At 36.8% G+C, this 14,975-nt stretch overlaps 1 protein-coding gene across 3 annotated transcripts in view; it reads left to right on the forward strand.

The window, feature by feature from the left end:
* ctnnal1 (catenin (cadherin-associated protein), alpha-like 1) overlaps window positions 1-14,975 on the forward strand; it is an 82,863-nt gene that overhangs the window by 52,548 nt on the left and 15,340 nt on the right. For 2 of the 3 annotated variants that reach the window (XM_077196185.1, XM_077196186.1), the window contains exons 3-8: window positions 868-1,055; window positions 3,776-3,895; window positions 5,876-5,965; window positions 7,163-7,333; window positions 8,147-8,347; window positions 13,550-13,636. In XM_077196185.1, the coding sequence (XP_077052300.1) occupies window positions 868-1,055; window positions 3,776-3,895; window positions 5,876-5,965; window positions 7,163-7,333; window positions 8,147-8,347; window positions 13,550-13,636 (857 nt within the window). Of the gene's footprint in view, window positions 1-867; window positions 1,056-3,775; window positions 3,896-5,875; window positions 5,966-7,162; window positions 7,334-8,146; window positions 8,348-13,546; window positions 13,637-14,975 lie in introns of all 3 variants that reach the window. The other variant, XM_077196184.1, reaches the window with a different exon arrangement.

Genomic DNA, 14,975 nt, shown 5'->3' on the forward strand with positions numbered 1-14,975 from the left:
ATAGCTGATATAAAAAAACTGGATGACTAGTAATTTCCTACTACTTAATTCTGAAAAAACTGAAATTCTAATTATTGGACAAAAAACGTCCTCACGTAATAACCTAGAATACTGTCTAACACTTGATGGCTGCTCTGTCAAGTCCTCGTCGTCGGTTAGGAACCTGGGTGTGCTCTTTGATACCAATCTTTCATTTAAAAGTCACGTGTCTAGTATCTGTAAAACTGCATTTTTTCATCTTAAAAATATATGTAAATTACGTCATATGCTCTCAATGAAAAATGCAGAACAATTGGTTCATGCGTTCATGACATCAAGGCTAGATTATTGTAATGCTCTACTGGATGGTTGCCCTGCACGTTTATTACATAAACTACAGCTGGTCCAAAATGCAGCCGCTAGAGTTCTTACCAGAACCAGGAAGTATGACCGTATTAGCCGGGTTCTGTCAACACTGCATTGACTCCCTATTAAACATCGTATACATTTTTAAATATTGCTGATTACTTACAAAGCACTAAATGGTTTAGCTCCCCTGTACTTGAGCGAGCTCTTGACGCATTATGGTCCTTCATGTCTAGTGCGATCTCAAAATTCTGGCCAGTTGATTAATACCTAGAATATCAAAATCGACTGCTGGCAGTCAAAACAATCTCTGTTACTTCAATTTCCTATTATCACTGTAAAGCTGCTTTGAAACAGTCCATATTATTAAAAGCGCTATATAAATGAAGGTGACTTGACTTGACAAGTTCCATGCTGAAGTTTAATACGTAGGAATAGGAGTTTGAAACAATAGACTCCTGTGCACGTTGCTAAACTCTCGTGCGCATATCTATTACATTCTGCTGTATTTTTCTTTTGCAGGTACTGCAATAGCCAAACTGACAGATGTGTCTGGTCTGGAGCAGTGTGAGGGTGACGGACGCAGCACGGTGTTTAGTGACAGGACTGGCATGGTGAAAGCTGCTCGCATGCTGCTCTCCTCCGTTACCAAAGTCCTGGTGCTTGCAGATTGCATCGTTATCAAACAGATCATAAGCTCTCGCAACAAAGTACGTATTATTGTCTGCTGTGTCCATGTACTTGTGCACTGGCCTTTACAAGCACAAATGACACTCTTATTTTCCTGTCAAGTACATGAGTACACAGGCGCACACAGGCTAGCCTTTGCTCTCTGATGCTATCGCTGCATGGCCACAGAGGAATACTTAAAGTCATGCTGCTTTGGAGATAATTGTAGAGACACGGCACAGGATAAATTAGGAGGCCTGTCTAAACATCCATGTCGTGAGATGAGGTAGTGGGCAGTGTTTATGTGTGTGTGCCTGTTTGTGCTCTCAGATCTGGAGCTAATCATGTCCAGTTAGTGATGTTTGGACAGCCAGGCGGCAGAACAGCTCTCCATTACAGAAAAACACAATTGAATTTGTCCCTGACCATGCCTGATAACGCCCACTGCTAGGTAGCTAACCTCAAATAGAGGCTTCTCTTATCAATTTTCTCCAATGTGAGCGTCTCGGACTGCTTCCGCTGAGCTTCTCGGTACATATAAGAGTTTTTTTTCCACACTTACTGACACTTTTCTCGTTAAGCACAGTTTCTTCTTGTGTGACTCAGAATGTATGACCACTACTAATAAGCAATTTAAACATGGACTGAGATTTTAAGAGTCTAAGACTCTTTCTTGTTTAAGAAACTTAATCTTGTTTCAGAGTAAAACCAACTATTTTACAGACCTATTGTAACTCTATTTTAACAATTGAGACACTGAAAATATGTCTGATGCTGTGTCCAAAATCACGTACTGTATAGTAGGTACTACACTGTAAAAACAGAAAATCTAACTTATAAATCTAACAATAAGGCAACCTATCACATTCAGCTTGTTAAGTTAATTCAATGAATTCGCTCATATTAAAGTCAACTTAAATACTTTTGTTCCTCTAATGAGTAACAGGCATAGACAGAAAAAGAAATGGACACAGCGACCCCCTTGATTTCAACGGAGAAAAGTGAAGCCCATTAGAAGCACTCACTTCCTGATGGCTGAGCATACTGTGCAGGCTCAAACTGAGCTTGACGACGTAGATGTGACGTAGATGTGTCGTGAGCAACCTGTCTGACAGTTGTAAATCTTCTAGTAGCTGTGCAACATAACAAATTATTTCAAATTCCTCAAAAACGTTGTTGAAATATTTTGTCCCGTTTTGTCCTGTTGCTTTTATGGACTAAAAAAAAGATTCTAACTTATTATTCTAACAATAAGGCAACCTATCACATTCAACTTGTTAATTTAATTCAATGAATTCGCTCCAATTAAAGTCAACATAAATACTTTTGTTCCTCTAATGAGTAACAGGCATAGACAGTAAAAGAAATGATCACAGCGACCCCCTTGATTTCAACGGAGAAAAGTGAAGCCCATTAGAAGCTCAACTGCACTCTCTTCCTGATGGCTGAGCATACTGCGCAGGCTCAAACTGAGCTTGACGACGTAGATGTGACGTGAGAAACCTGTCTGACAGTTGTAAATCTTCTAGTAGCTGTGCCACATACCGAATTATTTCCAATTCCTCAAAAACGTTGTTGAAATATTTTGTCCCGTTGCTTTTATGGACTCTATTGATGGGCTTCTCCCTTGACTTTATGCCTCCATGTCCCCCCGATTGTCTCATAGACAGTAAAAGATTGCCTGCGAGCTTCTCCTCCTGTCTACACGGTAATTTCTGTACTGTGCGACAGAGAGTCGCATGGTTATGCCTATTTTTACAAAAACAGCTTCTACGGGGCCATAACGTAAGATACAAAGTATTGTAGCCTTTTATACATTGTCGTGTTTCTTTAGAAATAAATAATGGACAAATGAAGTCTTTGGACACCAAAGATGAGGTGTAAAGTTGTTCGCTGTCAAAGTGACGCCAAAATGAATGGGAGTCAATGGCCTGCTAATATGGCGGCCCCCATGGGAGGCTTCAGTTTCCGGCTGATGGATTACCCCCTTGGTAACAGGTAGTCTTTTGGACTTTGTTTAGCATTAGCAAACAAAAGTAGCATTTAGCACAGAAGATTGTTTAGGATTTAGCAATATAAGGGACTACAATCCTTGTTCTTTCATCTCCATGTTTGATTTTCAAAACTAACCACATGATATGAACATTATTTGCATCTTTATATATATATATATATATATATATATATATATATATATATCAATATATATATATATATATATATATATATATATATATATATATCAATTTTTTTATATATATAAAATAAATAATAATAATTATTTTTATACATTTTTATCAACTTGGAATTTGGAACATCTTTGATAGCATGACACTTTCTCATTTCCAAAGAAACAAATAAAAAACACTTTGAAAACCTTTTTATGTAATAATCATGAAGCCATAAGAAAGTAAATTTACAGTATATGTGATTTACTATCCGTGAGATTAAATGGAGCAAAATTTGTCTCTTGCTTCTCAGATCCCTTGTAATCTAAAGAGATCTCATACTGTTTCACATGCTGTGCTCAGATTTACCACAGTGGCTCTATGCTCTTACTGTGTATCAACAGTTGTCTCAGTTGGATCTATTTTTATTTCTTGTTGAGAACATTAGGACAGAAATCTGAGATAAAGCTCATCCCTAAATAAAGCAAAAACATCTCCTGAGTTATGAAAGCAACCTTTACACAATTAATTTTCTCTCTCTCTCAGGGCTGTAGCTTTATTTGTAAAGACGTGGATTGTATTTTTGTGTGCAGGTGCTGGTTACCCTGGAGCAGCTGGAGAGAGTCAGCACTTTTCAGGAATTTGTCCAAATCTTCAGCCAATTTGGGAATGAGATGGTAGAGTTTGCCCATCTCACGGGAGACAGACAGAATGTAAACACACACACACACACACACACACACACACACACACACACACACACACACACACACACACACACACACACACACACACACACACACACACACACACACACACACACACACACACACACACACACTCGCTCCCTCTACTCACCCTCCATCATTTCTTCACTTCACAGATAGTGAAACACTGATAAGGACACTTCCTATGGCAGATTTGTAGAGCTCCTTGTAGATTTACACAACGCATGAGGGGTGAGGGGGAAGGTAATGGAGGAATTTAAGTTATAAGAACTGAACTATGCCGCACACTACAATTTTAATCTGCAGCTCTTAAACCCCATTGATAAAACCCTTTGGAGTAAGATACACTCGACCACAGTGCAGAACCGATGGGTTTTGGCAAACGGTAGTCGTGCAGTATAACTCTTATCAGCTTGTGTGTTGCAATGCAAACAAATGCAAGATTGGGGAATAGTACTGTTCGTATGAATTAATAATATAATGTTTTTATACACATAGCCTTCATTATCAATGCTCTGTTGGGGAAAAAAAACACATCATACCGGCATATGGTCACGCTGGTTTTTAGAACATGGTATCTGGTTTGCTGCTGGGTCGAGATTGTCTGTCATCTCAAACCACTTTAGATATGGGTTTGTCAAGGGCATATGCTGATGTTGATACATAGAAAGATCAAAGGGTTTCAAAATGGGGTCCACATGGCTGCTAAAGGAAAATGTTATTAATGTGAGAAAAAAATAAGTTAAAAAATGTATTTTAAAGAATAATTAATTGCATTATATTAATAGCCATATTTTATAATAAAAGAAATACTATATTTAGTTTTATGTAATTTTTATAAAATTATTTAGAAGTACATTATTTTTTTAAAGAAAAGTTTATATTGTATACTATACAATTTAAATTCTTTATTTTTATACATGTCACGTTACTCTAATAGTCAATAGAATGAAGTTACACTGCCTTAGACTTTGGCATAAATTTTTTTTCCGAAAAGCCCTGTTCTATAGAGTAGGGTGGAATCCAGAAGTGCGAACACTGCTGTCAATATCAAATTGGTCCAAAATTAGTAATGTCCTCACAATTGCTCTATTACCATGTGAAACCATATGAACCAGCCACTATCAGAAACTGGTTTCTTTGATCTTTCCATAAGTGCATGTCTCTTTCTTCTCCTGAGGCCCCCTCCGAGGTCCCATCATAATTAGGAAAGTAGTACTGTGAATACAAATGAAACCAAGAACTGATAGGAAAAGGTTTCTCATTTCAAACAGGAATCACTATATGTGCTTGATAATGTTTCATAAACACATCACGTTCCTATCTCTGCAGAGCTTCCCTGCCAATCTGCGGCCTCCATCTTTTCAGTTTTATTCAGAAGAACATAATAACAGATAATCACTTCTCCTTTTGTGAGCCCAGCCAGGGTGAGCGAGATCAGGTTCTTCTCATTCTCTCCATCATGCACACACACAGTCTGTCAGTCACAAATCCCTAATGCCTAACGCCGCATTCAGCGAGCGCAGATCTATTGAGTTATATTCCAGCTCTCTCAGTGTCGGTGGAAGGCATTATGTCAGTGCTATCTCTTTCAAGGACCAAATCTACCGTTCATTCTCAGCAAGACCTTGGTAAATGAACTCCGAGAGTTCTGTGGATCTCCTGACAGGCTGACAGGCTGCACCAAATTCTTAATATTCAAGACAAGTGCTCTTGATTTACTGAACAAATTTTAGTTTTATTACATTCAATGAAATGAGTTTTCATAACCACTTTGTGGGAATCATAACTGAACTAAATTTGTAATGCGGTTTAATTCCAGCCTGGTTTGTTGCAAGCAAACAAATTATTCTCTCTATAAAGTCAACTGAGGTTAAACCTAAACCGAGATTTCAGAAAGCTCGAAAGCACTCGAGGTATTGCATGTTTTCTCATAGTTGTCTTGTGGATTCTTGTTTTGCTCAGGATCTGAAGGATGAAAAGAAAAGAGCTCGGATGGCCGCCGCACGTGCTGTGCTGGAGAAATGCACCATGATGCTCCTCACAGCCTCTAAGGTAGGATTGTGGAAGAGAGTACCATCTGCTGTCTAAAAGATGTTAATATAATATCAACAGTTCTTATGCTGTAACCACACATTTGTGCATAACATAAAACCTGTTCTCAACAGCTTAAATCAGCAAATCATTCCTGACGGCCTTAGAAAGACTATATTAATTTTAATATGAATTTATTTGTACATATACAGTACCTTTCAAAAGTTTGGGTTTAGTAGGATATTTGTTTTTAAAGAAATTAATATTTTTATTCTACAGTGATGCATTTAATTAATCAAAAGTGACAGTAAAGATGTTTACAGTGTTACAAAAGATATCGGTTTCAAATAAATGCTGTTCTTTTGAACTTTCTATTTATCATAGAATCATGAAGAAAATCATGGTTTTCACAATTTTAAGCAGCAACTGATTTTAACATTAATAATAATGTTTATTAATAACATTAATAAATGTTTCTTGAGCACCAAATCAGCATATTATATATTGCATATTATATATGTAATAATATTTCACAATATTACAGTTTCACTGTATTTTTTGATCAAATAAATGCTGCCTTGGTGAGAGTTCTTTCAAAAAAATTAAGAGAAACTTACTGACCCCAAACATTTGAAAGGTAAAGGTATATAATACAATAATGCCAAATGTATATATTCAAATTGTTTATATCAAATTTTTAATTTTGCATGAGAGTACGAAAAGTTGTATGCAATTATTATTGAATGAGAGCCATACCTGACTTGAACTCGAATATTTAAGCAAATTTATGTGGGAGTTCAAGATCAAGCAGTTGGCTCTATTAGGTCTGTTTCATTTAGATTTAGTAAGAGAAATAATTTAAAGTAGTTATGTGAAAAGTTTTCATTCTGTCAGGAAATAAGGCCTTGATTTCAGCAACCCATTCAAATGTTTGTTTTCTGTTTTGGAGAAAGAACAGGGACTATTGAAGCACTGCATAAATTACATAAATATGACAAGAGCAAAACATTTTTGATGGTTAATTGCTTATGAAAAAGCATAATAAAAAGTTTTTTTATTTGAAGGCATTAAGCTTGTTTGTACCTCAATATTTCTTTCCTTATTCTGAAAGATGAAGTGAAGTGTAAAAACACCCTGTTCACATGTCAAATTTGTCACCCACACTTCTGTTGCCCCTCTGCATCTGGAAGATAATTTTTGTCCCTCTCTGCCTCTCAGACTTGTCTGAGACATCCAGACTGCGAGTCGGCACGGATCAACAAAGAAGCAGTCTTCCAGCGTATGCGTCTGGCCCTGGAGCAAGTCATTGAGATTGTGACTGACACGAGGAGCGGTGGGGAGGCCAAAGCACTTCCTGTCAGCATCTACGCTGGGATTAAAGACTTTAAGGTGCAGGTGTAGGCCAAGGGCTCTTAGATGAATGTGTCAATGGATGAAGCTTCTCTTTTAATGTCAGACTTCTTTTAAAAGTATTGCTTGTTGTCCAATCAGTAAAACTGTACACATATACATTAACTTTTCAAATCTTTTTTTTTTAATGAGAAGAAATTAATACTTTCATGAGCAGCAAATTTGCACATTAAAATGATTCCTTGAGGATCATGTGATACTGAGTAATGGCTGCTGAAAATTTAGCTTTTCCATCATAATAAATTACATTTTTAAATATATTCCAATAGAAAACAGTTATTGTAAGTTGTAATAATATTTCACAACATTACGATACAATACCACTGTATTAATCCCCAAAGGGAAATTAAGGTGTTACATCAGCACAAACCAATAAAATATATACAAACAAAGCAAATATATATGTTTAACATACAACAATGCCATGTAAACTGCTATTCATATTACTAAGCAATACCTAAAATTCTAGTATGTTTAAATATAAACAATTAAGAATAAACTGTACCTAATATGCATTTCATTTCAATGTGTGGTTGGTTGTACATCCTAAATGCTGCGGGTATAAAGAAACTGAAGAAGGATTATTTTCTACATTGAGGAATCAGCTTGTGCTCTGACCAAGCAGAAGAAATTTTGACTGATTCTGATAATTGTTTTAATTTTATGGATGGGTTGAAACAATTAAATATCTTATATAATTTAAAGATGCAGACACTGAACGGGAACTGATACTGTATGTCATCCACCACAAATCTCTATCTCACCAGATGTTTGTGTATGTATGCGTTTCAGGTTAAAGTGGAGGGTCTGAGAGACTCTATGTACTGTGTGTCCTGTGAGGCAGTGGCGGCTCAGCTAGAGGCTCTGGTAGAGAAAACTGAAGACTTTACAGACTCTGCCTACACCAGCCACGAGCAGAGAGAGACAATCATACAACTCTGCCAAATCACACGTCAGGAGACCAAACAGCTCATCAACACATGGAGACATGCGGTAAGACACATACATACATTAGGGATTGCACCGACTAGTCATTCACCGCATGACTTGAGTCTTATTTGATGGTGACAGGAGGGGGGAAATCTTCACAAACTGCATCTCAGTTAGTGATGATGGGTATCATTAAGGTACTCTTACCGATACTGCTTATCGATCCCATACTTTAACGGTATTATTATCAGTTCTTCTTGTTATATATTTTTTTATTAAATATAAAAAACAAAAACCAATTAAGAACATATTTAACATTGCAGGAAAATTTCTCTAGTACCGACAGCAGAACCTGTTTAATACCGGGTTTCGGTAGCCATCCCTAATCCCAGTGTAGCTGTGCAACATGTTTGTCTAACCTTGGTCTCGCATTCATATATTAACGCACAGTTTTCTCTTGGCTTGTATATCTGTCATTCACGTCTTTGTTGTGCAGTGTGTGAGGGACGTTCTGCATGTCTCCCCTCCTGTGGAGTAACTGTCCCTGAACCTCATACACTGGGAAAAATAAGCCCTGCAGTGCAATCTATACACTGCTTAACATAAGTGAATACACCCATGCTAAAGTTGACTAAAAAGAGGAATAAAAAATCATCTTTTGGAAATTGATCTTAATGCCTTAATTAAAAAAATGAGGAAAAATCCAACCTTTAAGGACACCAATTTTCTTTGTGAATGAATAATGTATCGTAAATAAAAAAAATATTCTTCCTTAGAATATAGGGTGCATAAGTCAGTACACCCCTATGTTAAATTCCCATAGAGGCAGGCAGATTTTTATTTAAAGACCAGTTATTTCATGGATCCAGGATACTATGCATCCTGATAAAGTTCCCTTGGCCTTTGGAATTAAAATATCTCCACATAATCACATTCCCTTCACCATACCTAGAGATTGGCATGAGGCACTTTCCATAAGATCATCTCTCAATGCAAATCAAACCAGCTATTAGGCTAACTAAAATAAAACCATGCCAATCTTTTTTCAGATTGAGATTTTTCCTCCTTTTTTTAATTAAGGCATTAAGATCAATTTCCAAAAGATTATTTTTTTATTCCTCTTTTTAGTCAACTTTAGCATGGTTTTAGGCTTTCATTCATTCCTGCTTCCTGCCTTTGGTTTCTTGAATAAGAATATTCTTATGCCATGTTCTCCTTCACTGTGTAGCATACAGACAAATTGATACTTGCATGATTTTAAGTAAGGTTTATATTTGTTCTTTAAGATCAAATATGGACTTTGTGCATAGGTAGAGTTGACTAAATCTTCTTATGTCTTTAAAATATAGAGTGATGAAAAGAAAGAAAAAGTACAAAAAACGCACACTGTAATGGTTTAATAGCAGCGTCATATTTACTAAAATGGTATTCATTGCTATACACTGAATGGCTTGTGAAAGAAAAACTCAGTTCAAGGAAAAATATTTTTTCTTTTTGTAACTTTTTCTTTCACTTTACAGGAAAATGTCAGCATCTTCACAAATTTTCAAAATGGAAAGTTGAAGTGTTAACTTTTCGTAATTATTATGCATTTGTGCAAAGCAACTTCCTGTGACATTACTAGTTACATGATCTCACCAGAACAAATGGCGAATGCTAAATAAATGTTAAAGCAACACTATGTAGTTTTTCAACCTTCATAATATATTTCCAAGATCCTTGAGATTGTACATCGACTTGAATGACACGTCTGCCATAGCCTGACAGTGTCTGTATCGCTTTTACTGGCACTACGTAACTTCGGGGTTCGGGTAGTAAACTGAGCACAAAATGAACTACAAAATTCGACTTTTCGCTTTACGGCATACCTCACTTCCCCCACCAACCCCCACTTCCTCAAATTCTGACGTGAGAGAAAGACTAGTAAGAGAAAAAGGGAAAGTGACAAAATAAAAGGCCGGATGAGGATCAATATTGGTCCAGCGTTCGCTCGCTGGAGTGAGCTAAAGGAGCAGGAGGGGTGCCCGACCGATGCTGACCTGGCCGTCATGCTGTTGGACTAGTAAATATATTGCTTGCATACTATCTCTATTTTTGCGAATTTGTTGTCTGCCTAGCCATGTTACGGAATCTATCTGGTCCTCCATTTATCTTCATGATAGTCATGTTTGTTTATTTATTTTTCTGGTGAAATTATCTTGCCTCATGCTATAATGCAAATCGATTTTTCAAATTTGCAGATTCATCTATGGTAGCTTGATATTATAATATTGACGATATATGGCTATTACCTACCACACAAACATTGAAGTAAATTAGCATATCCATTATGTAAAACAGTAGCCAATAGGCTACTATGACTTTGGCTTTTAAACGTGAGCTACGCGATCTTTTGGCGTTTGAAAAAAATAAATAAAACCCATGAAATTATGTTCATATGACATGCTGAAATATATGCCACTGTACCTGGGATGAAGACATTTCACAAGCAACCCTGACAGTCTGCCCAAGACGTGAGAACTCAAGACGGTATCAGCTTGTCAACAGTAGTAGAAGACAGTACTGTTTCCCAACTTTAGGGGGACCCCGAGAGCAAAAATTACATGGTGTTGCTTTAAAGGGAAACTCGGGAACTCTAGCTATTTCTTCGCTGCTTTTCACTTTTGTTGTCGCATGTTTCATCAACGAGCTCCCCCTACAGCTGTGGGGCGTATATTTCACAACAATGTCGTAAAAAAACTCACTTGTGGCACCCTCCTCCCCCTTTCCACCGCTGCTCATGTGCATTTGTTATTATCGGAGCCGGCCAACTTTATCATGTGGAGCTATGTCTACCGAGGTGGGTAATACATCATACACATTGAGGGCGGTGTGTGTGTTTATGTCGAATTAACGTAAAGCAGTTTGTGTTTCTCGCTCGTTCTCGCTTCTCACGAGACTTCCTATTTCCAACTTACCGGGACGTTAGTCCCCATGTTGCAAGGTTGGTTTTCCGCCTGGGAACGTTGGGGGGAGCGGGGAAAGTCACCATTTTTACCGGAACAGGTTATTAAACCATCCAAATGATTTCTAAACGGTTTTATTAAGTTGAAATAGTTGCCGAATGCCCCTTTAAAAAGTAACCAAAATGAATATAATGCAGTGGTCCCACAGTCGTGGAAAACCTGGATATCAGGGAATTTAAAATGATTATTTTCCAGGCCTAGAAAAGTTGTGGAAATAAATAAAGTCATTAAAGTCAAGAAAAAGACCTCGAAATTCTAGTAGTATAATTATTTTCTAGCCTTGCTCAAAACTATTTTGTATGCTAGAAAATTCTCTTTGGCATGTAGTAAAACTTGCTCATTTTTGAGCCTTTTAAAGTGATGGTTCACCCCAACATTTTTAATTCTCTGATCATTTACGCACCCTCATGCCATCTCCAAAGTATATGACTTTCTTTCTTCAGATAAACATAAGTGAAAATTTTTGGAAAACAATGCATTTCTGTGAGTCCATAAAATGCCATTGAATGGGTGCTGCTGGGTTGCACACAACTATTGTTTCGCTTCAGAAGACAACAGAATTCAAATACATATTTTTTTTTTTTTACAAATTCAGTTGCCACAACTGAAAAGTCCATGAGTCACTCATTGTAATGTATTGGTCAAAATGTGTGGGACTCCTGAAAATGCCTTAGACACACGATCAAACATCTGGATTTTCAAAGGCCAATGCAATATCTAGAGAACTGGCAGATAATGCATATACTAGTGTTTAATTACAAAAATGAGCAATTTAGACACTGTTTGATCTCATATTTAACACTTTAGATAGGTAGGGAACACACATTCACTATTATTGTAGTTTTCCCTCAATAAACTCCTAAATACTGGTGCTTACTGATAGTAAGTAAGGTAGTTGTTGTGGTGGTTATGTTTAGGTATTGGGTAGCATTAAGGGATATGGGATATGGATAAGGGATATCATGCAGAATAAAGCATTAATAAAGTTGCTTTTTAAGTACTAATAAACAGCCAATATGCTAGTAATATGCATGCTGATAAACAAGTAGTTAATAGTTAATGTGTTCTCTAATCTAAAGTGTTACAATAAAAAAAAAAATGTATTCGTTATATTTCTATACATTTGCTTATTTCCTCGTGTTGTTTTTTTCCAATGAAACTGTTTCCTAGTTTTCATTAGTCTCAGGCTATTTAGTTTAGGCAAAAAATGTGATCTTCATCACAGCTGATTCTGGCCAAGAATCGCCCACTTGGACAGGAAGTGACTGTCTGACAAAACATCTAAAGTGACAATTTGTTTTGTTTTACTAGCTATTTAGGGAAGGGGTTTATCTCAAATGGGTTATATCAAAATAATATACAATAATAGTGCGGAAATTCGAAAGAGTCCTTTAAAATTATAGACACTGATCATAATTACTATTTTCCCAAATGTAAAATATAGTTTCCCCGCCCACAAACAACTCAGAACACAAAGTGAAACAATCACTTCTTCTTATGGATGACTGGTTCACTAGTTTTCAGACAAAACTCTGATGTAAATCTTGCAAACTTCAAATCCAGTGATTTGTTCTTCCTCAAAAGAAAATAAATTAAAACAAAACCTGTGTACAATTCTGTAAGTTGCAGAAAACAAGCCAATCAGATTGGAACTGTCCATTTAAACAAACTCTTGACAGTTTTGAGTGCACCTGTATATAAACAGACCATGGGCATGAGTTTTCATGACTCAAGCATTGCAATTTATTAACTCTTTCTGTCTACCTAAACAGATTGTTTACGACAGGGTACGTCTTTCAGCCAAAACTTATTTAGAGACAGCATTGTTTTTACATCATAATGTTAGGGTTGTTCCCCACTTTACCTGTCCAACATTTCAGTGACAGAAACATTAGGTGTATGTTCACTGAAGTGCAATGACTGTTGCAGTGTGATGTCTCAGAGTAAAGCATGAAGATGAGAGCGCTTCAAACATTCACATGACTTGTGTGCCGCGTTTGTGTTGACACCCCACCGTAATCCCGTCGGAAAGCAATCCCACCCACCTGTCTGCCTGTCCTCTGAAGAGAAAACCACAGATAAAGACTGTCATGTCCATCTTTCAGGCTGCTTGAGCCACACTGACACTTGTGTTGAAACTTGATGGGCTCTTCAACATGGCTGGTGCCTTGTGCACGTTCGTTTGGTTGAAAATCATTCTGTTTGCAGTGTGTTAAGTTCTCTTTCTATCTTTGTTTCTGTTTCTCTTTCATTCCAGCAGCAATTGCTTAAAGCCAAAGAGGCCACAGACGAGATGGAGCTCTCTATTTTGAAGACTTGTCAGAGTGTCAGTGATCTCAGGCGAGAGGTGAGATTCTTGTGACAAGCTATGCGCAGGGATTGAATCCCATGAGCAAAAGCATCTTTCTTAAGAGGCGTCCATTGCAGTCTTTCTTATAGCGCGCCTCTGCTGAATTTACAGTGCCATGACAACTCATATTTGCTCAAGTTGTAAATTTGTATTTGAATTGAATATCATGAGTTAAGAATAAAAGAAAGACTACATATCTTTCTATTGCATTGCCTAAACATGCAAAAACAAATAAGGACCCTGTAGTCTGATTCATGAACAAATTACTCTTATGAGCCAATTCTTTTAATGAATGGCTCATAAATACTGAGATATCAGTTTGTAATGAATCATTTATTTAATCCATTTTGATAATTGACACATTTGAAGATGATTTGAAATTAAAATTGCTTTTTTATTGTCATGTAACAAATTATATACAGCCTTTTTTTGTTGACTGGGATTATACAAACATAAAAGAATGCTAAACAGACAACACAAAAACAAATAGATAGTACAGATCAAATAGTTCAAAGAGGTTCCATAGTCTGTGGAAATGTTAACAGTTTATGTGAAAATGTAAAGTACTGTGTTTGGGGGTCTTATTATCACCTGTATATAGGACATAAGACCCTATTTAAATAGTTTATTGATCTGGGAAAGAGAAAAAATTTATTAATTAATTTAATAATATCAACCCTCGTAAATCACTCGCATATGCGACCAAATTTCACTCTAGATGACTAAAAACTGTCTTTATTAGCCAATGGCTAGTACATTGTACGATTTCAGCCGCCTGTGATTCAGTTAGAGGCAAAAATCAAGTTTAGTGCAGATATAATTTAATTGCCTGCTGAGCTTTTCGCACCGTCGTTTGGCCGAGAGCAGATTCTGTCGTTTTCTCACGCACGAGCACTCAACCTGAGAAAAAGAGAGGCGTACACATGAACTGACACAGAATTGACGCACTGGATCTAAATGCAGGGCTCGACAATAATGACTGCCTGATTGCCAAGAGTTGACGGAACTGTCACTGTCTTGATCAGGCCAGTGCTGCATCGTCATGAACGTTCAGCATTTGCAAGTGTTTTTAAGCATTCAAGTGCAAGAAGAAGCGAAAGAGCTCAATTTGGTACTCACTGTGTAAGAAGTTTCCGGAGCACACACATACTGAATTGATTTCTCTTTCACGGGATCTTGTGCTTGAATGGACAATTTCTCACAAAATTGTCAACATGCTGTGGCGACAATGAGTCTTACATTAAATTAGCTCAAATTATATATAGGGAATTTAATAATTAATCATGAATGATTAATATATTGCATATTACAGTTAAATTATCGAAGCTGAAAATAG

The sequence above is a fragment of the Siphateles boraxobius genome, unplaced genomic scaffold, assembly GCF_051911475.1.
Source record: "Siphateles boraxobius isolate OS27281-9 unplaced genomic scaffold, OSU_SipBor_1 35, whole genome shotgun sequence".
Taxonomy (NCBI): domain Eukaryota; kingdom Metazoa; phylum Chordata; class Actinopteri; order Cypriniformes; family Leuciscidae; genus Siphateles; species Siphateles boraxobius.